At 38.4% G+C, this 9,720-nt stretch overlaps 1 protein-coding gene across 2 annotated transcripts in view; it reads left to right on the forward strand.

The window, feature by feature from the left end:
- Positions 1-6,809, forward strand: part of atp9b (ATPase phospholipid transporting 9B) — a 46,414-nt gene extending 39,605 nt beyond the window's left edge. The window contains exons 22-30 of one of the 2 annotated variants that reach the window (XM_053228455.1): positions 154-298; positions 763-827; positions 1,105-1,260; positions 1,433-1,497; positions 1,629-1,737; positions 1,889-1,946; positions 2,817-3,020; positions 4,128-4,160; positions 4,451-6,809. In XM_053228455.1, coding sequence (XP_053084430.1) covers positions 154-298; positions 763-827; positions 1,105-1,260; positions 1,433-1,497; positions 1,629-1,737; positions 1,889-1,946; positions 2,817-3,020; positions 4,128-4,160; positions 4,451-4,587 — 972 coding nt within the window. In that variant the 3' untranslated portion in view covers positions 4,588-6,809. The remainder of the gene's footprint in view (positions 1-153; positions 299-762; positions 828-1,104; positions 1,261-1,432; positions 1,498-1,628; positions 1,738-1,888; positions 1,947-2,816; positions 3,021-4,127; positions 4,161-4,450) is intronic. The other variant, XM_053228456.1, reaches the window with a different exon arrangement.
- The last annotated feature ends 2,911 nt before the right edge of the window (positions 6,810-9,720 follow it).

A 9,720-nucleotide genomic window follows, 5' to 3' on the forward strand; every position in this document is an offset into this window, starting at 1 on the left:
CTGTGCATTATTGATAAGGTTTGTCTTAGGTGGTGCAAACCTGAAACAGAAAGAACCATGTATACCTAGAGAATTTGAAAAGAACAGCACTGAAATCCGTGTGTGTGTGTGTGTGTGTGTGTGTGCGCGTGTATTTATTTATTTTTTCCCCAGGTGTGCTTGCGTTACTATGAGCATGAGTTTGTGGAGCTGGCGTGTCAGTGCCCGGCTGTGGTGTGCTGCCGCTGTTCTCCCACACAGAAGGCCCAGATTGTCAGACTGCTCCAGCAGCACACAGCCAACAGAACCTGTGCTATTGGTTAGCTCTCTCTCTCTCTCTCTCTCTCTCCTCCCCCCCCTTTTTTGTCAAAATTCTGCCATTGCATTGTAAAGGGAAAAAAAACAAATTTTTCTTGTCTTGATTAATTCTTTTTTTTATTTCTATATTCATGTTAACTCTTTCCTTTTTAACACTTTATTTTGATGACTTCCTGAATAAAATTATCATAAAACATAATATGGGTTAAGGATAGCTTGCCATGTGTTTTCTATACTGATTGACATTAATGGAAATGGCATTTTAATTTGCTAAAATTCTGTTAATCCAACTTCAAATTTATTTTGGAGTATATACTAAAATCTGAAAAATTCCATTGAACAAGGTCAAGTATAAAGGCATTAAATTAACTCATATTTTAATTTTTTTACCATTTGCTTTATAAAAAGGTTCTGCATGTGAGATATGTTTTATGGTACCCTGTTTTATCCTTTCTGTCTGCTCAGGTGATGGAGGAAACGATGTCAGTATGATCCAGGCTGCAGACTGTGGTATCGGCATTGAAGGAAAGGTAACATGATTCACATCAAAACTGTCTGGCTGAGGATGACATTGTAATTGCTCGGCTAACCCGTATCTTTCAATTCTAATATTCATATTTCTATAAAGCTTGCTTAACTGTTAGAACGGATTTGGAAAGCTTATTTCATTATTAAACAAATATTTCAAATAATAAACACAGGAAGGTGTTAGGATGAATCATCACCAGGTCTTAAATGTTTACATTTCACTGATAATTAGATAAAAGTGTGATTTTTGATATTTGTGTGGTTTATGACTGTGTGTAGGAGGGCAAGCAGGCGTCTCTGGCTGCAGATTTCTCCATAACACAGTTCAAACACATCGGAAGGCTGCTGGTGGTGCACGGACGCAACAGCTACAAACGCTCCGCCGCCCTCGGCCAGTTTGTCATGCACCGCGGCATGATCATCTCAACCATGCAGGTAGCACTTAAAGTTGTGTTTGGTTAAAGCTTAAATGTCTTTCTTCACTCTTTCTTCTCAATACCCTTCACTGTTTATTAACATTATTGTATGAATAATTACTAGTCTTATTTAAAGAGTAATATTGTGATCAGAAGCTGACTGTTCATTTAGAGTTGTCTCTTTTCCTTAGGCCGTGTTTTCCTCTATTTTCTACTTTGCATCTGTTCCTCTGTACCAGGGCTTCCTCATGGTCGGGTATGTGAGCTATGACGGTGTCTCTTGACTGTTTTTGGATGTTTGTGTGCTTGTCTTTATACAGTTAAACGGTGCATTGCTGTCTTTCGGTGCATTGCTGTGTTTTAATGCAGCATTGCTTATATTCACAGTTATGCTACAATCTACACCATGTTCCCAGTGTTCTCTCTGGTGCTGGATCAGGATGTGAAGCCAGAGATGGCATTGCTCTACCCCGAGCTTTATAAAGACCTTACCAAGGTAATGCCACAAAACATACTGAACCACCTTCAAAAATTACCATCTGCTTCATTCACAAAAGGAGTAGACTTGATGAATTTTTGCATTTAGATTTATTGCTTTGACTGGTGCATGTCACTGATTTTAATTTTGATTCTCTCCTTTGCTTTAGGGACGCTCCTTGTCATTTAAAACCTTTCTTATTTGGGTCTTGATAAGTGTGTATCAAGGTAAAACATCTTGATATTTGGCGTTTGTCTTAATTTCTTTTTTTGTTTAGTAGTGCTGACTGGTGTTTATTTGCATGTGTGATATTGGCTAAAATAAACTCAAGGCATAGCATGAAACTCACACCCTATGCAAGTGTCTTAACCCATTCCTACACCTATATTCAGTGATATCCTTTTGACTTCACAGAAGCAAACATAGTTATCTTCAAGCTAAAACAAAGTTACAAAAATATTAAATCCTTATTGCATCCCTAATAAACAATATACTGCAAATGTACCATACTCTGTGTCTCAGATAACCTTTTATCCGGAAGCTCTGAAGTACCAGGCGCTTTTCTGTCACGTAAACAGATCCGTCCATGCAGTGAGCGAGAGAGATCAGTGTCCCTGTCCAAGCGTGACATCCCGACAGCTCCCGCTTTTTAATTAAACCTCGATACACAGAGAAAAGCGACAGTGGGGTCTATACGGGCGACGGCCTCATTTAATCCGGCAGTTAACTCGGAGGAATGCCCCGGGCCTCCGCCACATGAGGAGGCGCAATTATGTGATCAGTCAGAGGCCATTAGGCTGAGCCAGGGTGCCGTTTATGATGAAAATGAAAAAGGAGACTGATACAGTAGGCATTGGAGAGCGGCGTTAAAGTGGAGACTCCAGATCAAAATCTGTGTTACTTTCTCATGTGTGCGAATTTTATGTGTGGATCAGAGTAAACACAGGTTTACTGCTTTTGCATATTCTCAGTGCTGATTAGATCCACAATGTTCTGAAAGAAACTGAACCATGGCATTAGGTTATGTTGTCATATAGTTATGCACGTTATGCAGTGATTGACCACAAAGGTTGAATTATTCCTTTTTTCTCCACCAGGGGGCATCCTGATGTATGGTGCCCTAGTGCTATTCGATCAGGAGTTTGTACATGTGGTGGCCATCTCATTCACGGCTCTGATTCTTACCGAGCTGCTGATGGTGGCTCTGACTGTACGAACCTGGCACTGGCTCATGGTGGTGGCCGAGTTCTTCAGCCTCGCCTGCTACCTCGCCTCGCTCGCCTTTCTAAACGAGTACTTTGGTAAGAATGCCTGCAACTCGATTCTCTTTGCTTAAAAGCCACACTCACACTTGATAATCCACTTTTGTGAAATACATTTGGCTATTATCCGGAAAGGTGTAATAATATTCATAAGATTAGCTGAGTATTGTTAGTAGTAAGTTAATTATACCAGACCTATTTAATAAGCGGCTCTTAAAATGACTTGCGGTGCTGGGGGATGATAATAATAATAATAATAATAATAATAATATAGAAACACTGAGCATTTAACATGATAGTTATAGCATATTTGTCTTGCAAGTGTATAATTGGTTGACATAGCAAGGGAAGCCCAATGTCACTAACATCATTAGTTAATTTGACTTTATACCACAGTGCTGTTGAATTCTCTATTCTGATTGGTCAGAAGGTTCTGATTAATTTTAACAGCAGCTCTGACAGTACATAGTACCAGCTGCTAGGCAAATCACAGATTTATATTGTTTCTATAGTTACAACTTACAAACAGATTTATGTAGCAGGGACTCAATAAATAGATTAAAAAATTTACATTTTGATATTGTGAGGTTTTCTGTGAGGAGACATTTATTTAGCATTTTTTAGAAGGAGACTCCAGTGTCAGCGCTTTATACCAGTCAGAAGTAAAGCTATATCTTTACGTTTTCCGGCACGGGAAAGTCTTACAGAAGGGTGGCTTTTTGGTTTCTTGGTAAAACGACTGTTTATAGCTGCTATAATGCAAGTGATAACAGGAACTCACTTGTTTTGCAGACCTCAAATGTAACTATAAACAAATAAAAGTTATTCTTTTGTATGGAGCGCTCACCATACAAATGTCCTTGTGTAAGTTGTTACTATAGAAGCAATAACATATTAGAACAAGTGCATTCATATAAACCTGTGAATTACCTTGCAGCTGGCGTTATTGACAGAGCTGCTGTTATAGAAATTTAATCGACACCTGATGACCAATCAGATTTGAGAATTCAACACCACTGTGGTATAATAGTGTCAAAATGAATGTCTTGTCCACTGCTCAATTTCAAGGCTCTTTGCTCTCTCTTTCTCTCTCTCATCACCCTGTCTTTCTCTCTCCTGCTGCTTTACTCCGTGGCTTTCACTCAGGCATAGGTAGAGTGTCCTTAGGAGCCTTCCTGGGTAGGTCCTCTATTCTCTGATCTCTCATGGACTCCCTCCCTCAGACGCATGTCCTCTCCCCAAATCACCTCTCACTCATAGCCTCATGCGCCGTGCCTATCATGAGATGCTGACTGTGCTATGAATCAGTGACTCTTGTTCTTCCTTTTCGAGAGCATTCCACCATCACTACTCACTGTATCACCATGTGCCAGACCCTTTCTCAGTCAAACACGATAAGATGCTATATGTAGCAGAAGCACTGATCTGATCTGAAATTGTCTCTCTCCCCCCTTGTGTTGTTCCACCAGATCTATCGTTCATCACGACGGAGACGTTCTTGTGGAAGGTGTGTGTGATCACGCTGGTCAGCTGCCTGCCTCTGTACATCATCAAGTACCTGAAGCGCAAGTTTTCGCCACCCAGTTACTCCAAGCTGTCCTCCTGAGCTGACCGACTCTCACACAGGCACAGCGTCAAAGCACACACAAATATAGCAGCTTAATAGACACAATAGCAGGCATAGTGGCTGTAGCTGTCCAGGTTTGGAGATCTGTTAGAGCTTTATGAAGCTGGTGTGTCTGGTTTAAGTGTCTAATTAATGCCGTATGCCTCATGCTGTGGAGTATTACTCTATCCAGCTTTTCATTTTTTGCTGGGTTATCGATGGACAGCGCGTGTACTCAGCACAACAGGAGACGTACTATGAATACTTGAAAAAAAAAAAAAGGAAGCACAAAAAGAGACCAAGAATGAACTCCAGTGATAGAAATGGTAAGGTAATTTGTAGAAGGAAAGATGGATCTTCCTTAGGCGCTTGCTTTATTTGAGTGCACTTCAGTCTAACCTGTGGTTGTTTACTTTCAGGGCTGTTTGGAGATTTTTATAGTGTTTTATTGATGTATAATGATGTGCATTACTATAGCAGGCTGGATTGTCAGAATGAACTAAGAGGTTGTTTATGAATGGGAAAACAGCAATGCTATTACTATCCTGTGAGGATTTCCTTCAGCTTTGATTGACTTTTTTAAGATTTTCTATGCCTGCTGAATTCATAAAGTTGTCTTATTTATTATAGATCGATAAGCCGTTTAGATGTTTTTGTTTTTCTGTTCTCCTTGCCTGTGTGTTGCACAAATGACTATAGGCATCTTTGAATGGATGGATTTCCTCTGAGCAATGACTGGTCAGTGAAGATATGTACAAAACGCAGAAAACAAACCATAAGTTGTGCCACAGTGCTGCTTTTTTTTCTATAAAGGGACTTCATTCATCTGTAAACAAGAGCTTCAGGAAGATTTAGGAAGATCCAAGACTATCACCATGTGTTGAACTCTGTTCCTCCCCACTGCTCAGATTTGTTCAGATAATCTTGCAACTCTTAAGACAAACAATTTCCGTTAACCTTAGTGATGACCGGAGTGTTAGATTTGGTCTTGTTCACCTTTGCCACCCGTCATTCCTCCATATATGTGTGGCAGCCTGGGTAAACACTTCACATGCTCACATTTTGCATGTAGTTACCCCAAAAAGTGAAAAGAGAGAATATTTCTTGTAAAGATCTCATTCCAATTCTACTAAAAATCACCCTGCTCGAAAGACCTCTACATTTATAACTAATCTACTTATGGAAAACCTATAGCATCATCCACATCAGTCTCTGTTTCATCACCTGAGGTCAACGTCACTCACGACATTTAAACACGAGCCTCATCGTCACCTTTTCACTCGACCGATCTTAGGTTGATCTCGATATCGCTATGGCACGTAGCTATGCAACTAACAGATCAAATCATGAGAAAAGCACACTAGCAGGGTTTGGACATCTTTAAGCAGACTGACTGTTTTTACCGCTGTGTTTGTTAAACTGACTCCTTACAGAGCACGATCTTTACAGGCAGACAGCCAAGGAAGAAAGTAAATAAAGCATTTCCATATTTTTTCTTTTCTTTTTTTTGGTAAAATACTGTATGTTTTCCTAAGGTAGCGGTGTCAGCTGGTTTTCCCAGACCATCACTCATATAGTCTTCATCGAGGTAAACTGGTGTTTGTTTCATTGGCAGCACAATCAGAATAAACATGAGATTAAATTTGTTAGTGTTGTCTAACAAAAACTGCACTCAAAGTTTCTCTACTAAAACTGTATTGATGTGAAATGAGTGTTGCCGATTTTCAACCAGTGTGTTTAAGGAATGAGTTTTATCATTCTTTGTGTTACAGAAGAGAGACAAAGTATTGTAACTGCGTTGTACATTCTAAATGAAATAGAAAAACTTTATTTGCTATACACTGTTCTTTGGTTTAGTGATGGATCTGGTATGTATTTGAGTCTTGCTGTGTTCTGATTAATCACTGAATCACTCTGTCTTCATGTGAGGACCGAAGTATTGCTGCTTTTTTCCACAATGTCTGCTGAAGTATTTGGCCTTTTTTTTTTTGCGCAGACACTTTTTATACAGAATACTTAAATGTTTGAGGAGTAAATTAACCAGCAAAAGTGTTACTGTGCTAACAGTAATCTGCGCCTTTGCTTTTGATAAGCTCAAGCTTGCTTCCAGTGTCAAAACCACTTTTTTTTAAAGAAAATCAGAATGTAATTGTTGGTGTTATTGATATGATTTACGATTATTCAATCAGCATTAAAGAGCAACAAGTTTGATTATTTAAGTACCCCTTGGGAATTGTGTGAATTGAATTTTTTTGGATGACACAGTGACCTTTTGGGTGCAGCTTTCCAGGTGAAAAATCCAGTTTGCCACCAATTTTGCCTTTGACCACTAGATGGCAGCAGGTTCTTGCATGTACTAAGCGTTCACTAATGAGAACTTCTGTTTCAGCATTACTGATTAACATTCAGAAGTCACAGTACGAAGTGTCTGAACACATTAACTATATGTTTTATTACAGTTTAACCTAGAAGAGAGGCACACAAAACAAAAAGGTACGCAATCAATCTCAATTAAACAGCTTCTGAGGCTGTAGGAGGTGAGACCTGATGGTAATCGAAATGGTGATTGTCTGAAACAACCTGTTTGTACTATGCTTAATTTTTACTACATCCACTAATATTACTGAAGTACACTGCACTACTTCCTGGATTCATATGCTACTTCTTCATATAAAGTGTGTGTGTGTTCCAGTAAAGACCTACATTTTTGCATTAAATGATTCTTCACTGGCTGCTGTCAGACTGTAAATAAGTGCTTCATTAAACGCAAGTGCACTTGGAGGGTAAACCATTTAATCATGTTGATAAAACACTAATAGACAGTGCCGGTATTAATTTTAAGATGAATATACAGTGTGTCTAAATTCCAGTGACAGTGATCTCAGCATTTTCCTATTAGATCCAGATCACACACACTTTTCTGCATGGGCATCATGTGGGTTCTCTGGTTTCCTCCCACCTCCCAAAAACATGCCAGTAGATGGGACTGGTTATTTTAAATTGCCCCTAGTTTGCCCCGTTATTCTGTTCAGGATAAAGTGGTTACTGACTATGAATAATTGAATGACTTAATGAATATATATCTATTCCTTACCTCTATTTTTATGTAAATTTCGTCATTTAATTAGCAATTTATTCATTTAAACTGAGCAGATTCTATACTGGCCAATTTTATGGAAAGAAAGGGCGGGGTTATGCAGCCCGACACACATCCGTCTTACATCACAGCAATTTGTCAACAATTGATTTTTTAATTAATAACTAACACGTCATACTTTTTATCAATTGATGATAGTTACATTATTGTTTTGCAACATCCACAAAACATCCCATTATCACTTATAGCATCTATAAACAGATGTTCCCTCACCAACCTTTCTTTTTTTTTTCTTTCTGTTGAAGATAACAAGAAAAGAAATGTAGCATGTTACAGAGAAACTGGAAAGCACAAAAGTCTTCTGTGCTGAAGCTGACACTGGTGACTTCTGCCATAAATGTTAAATAAACGTCTCCATTTACAGAAAGCTTCAGCATATCCACAAGTATATGTTTTTTTTTTTGTTAAATAACACATTTTTAAATCCAGTCATCAAGTCTCTGTGAATAAGTTGTTATTTTTTATATTTTATTCATATTGTAGAAATGATAATGTATCAGAATGAGTGCATTAATAGAAACCCGTGAGTTGAATAACAGTCGGCACCATTTTCAGACAAATGCTGTTACAGAAAATTAATCAACACCCTCAGACCAATCAGATTTGAGAATTCAGCAGCACTGTTGCATAAATGTTTTTATTTCACACAATCTCAGATTGAGTGCATTGTATATTTTACTTATTTTCCCTTAATCCCAGACCTAAATGCATGCAGTAGTCATCTTGTGCTTATTAAGAAACCTAGAAAATGTGTTATCAATGTATCACTCCTGTACTCACACGCATGCAGTTTACCTCCTACAGCAGGAAACGTGTGGTATGTTAGAGACCTGATGTTAACGTGATGGTCTGCTGCGTCTAACAATCTAGACACTCTCCCTTTCATCTCAGCTTCTCTCTCTCTCTCGGTGATTGCATATACATGCAATAAACAAATTATAACCTGAGCAGCCTTCATCAGAATGTAGACATGTGCACCATGGTGCTGTAGACAGTCTTCAGGTTCTCTTCTGAGATTTTCTGCGAATTTTATATTTTAAACAGAAATAGGGAAGAAATAAGGGAACATCATGGCAGTGTTAGTGATGGCACAAATGAATAGTGTGGGAGTCTGGGAAAACAGACTCACAGGGTCAAATGGTGATATTTGTACTATATATAGTTCTGAAAATGATAAACTTTTCTCTTTTGCATATATCTCCACCACAGTAGTGAAGTTAAGTGTGTGAGAAAATCACACTAAGCTAGCAAAGTTTAGACATTTTTTGCAGACTTTTGTTAAAGTGGCTCCTTACACAGCGTGATCTCTGCAAGAAGAGAGCCAGTGCACGAGTAAAAAAGCAAAGAAAAGCACTTCCATGTCACTTTCATGAAATATATTTATGCCTTTTTAAAGTCAAAGGGGGCAGTGATATTTGATATTTTTTTCCCAGACTTTCTCAGTTATGGTCTTGTTTTTCTGTCCATATTCTTTTCATTTAAGAGTACAACATTAATGTTTGACGCAATAAGAATTTTCAAGGCCTTCAGAATAATTTTTTTATGCTTGATGATGGTTCTATCTGGAGTGGAAACTATGGGCCCTAATCATGATAAACCCATTCAGAGTAAAATAATGGCCAAAGCAGGCAAAAATGTTTAAGCCTTTACCCATCATCTGTCATTAGTTGATCATAGCATAAACGTACAGGTCCGGTTTAGCTGAAACGCTGTCATTATGAAACTCAGAGCTTCAGACAGTGTCTATCAGAAGAGAAACATTACAATTAGCTGTACAACGCTACAATGACTTTCACCTCTTTTTATGTAGAATGAAGGCCGGAGGTTGCTTTAGGCTACCATCAGAATTAGACTATCCACATTGTGCATCTGTTTTTTTTTTCTCTCTCTCTCTCTCTCTCTCTTTTTAAGTTTGAGTGAACTGATGATTTCAACCTCAATTTGCATTTAATTTAAGGAAGTTGCACCTGAATTAG

The sequence above is a fragment of the Pangasianodon hypophthalmus genome, chromosome 23 (assembly GCF_027358585.1).
Source record: "Pangasianodon hypophthalmus isolate fPanHyp1 chromosome 23, fPanHyp1.pri, whole genome shotgun sequence".
NCBI classification, from domain to species: Eukaryota; Metazoa; Chordata; class Actinopteri; order Siluriformes; family Pangasiidae; genus Pangasianodon; species Pangasianodon hypophthalmus.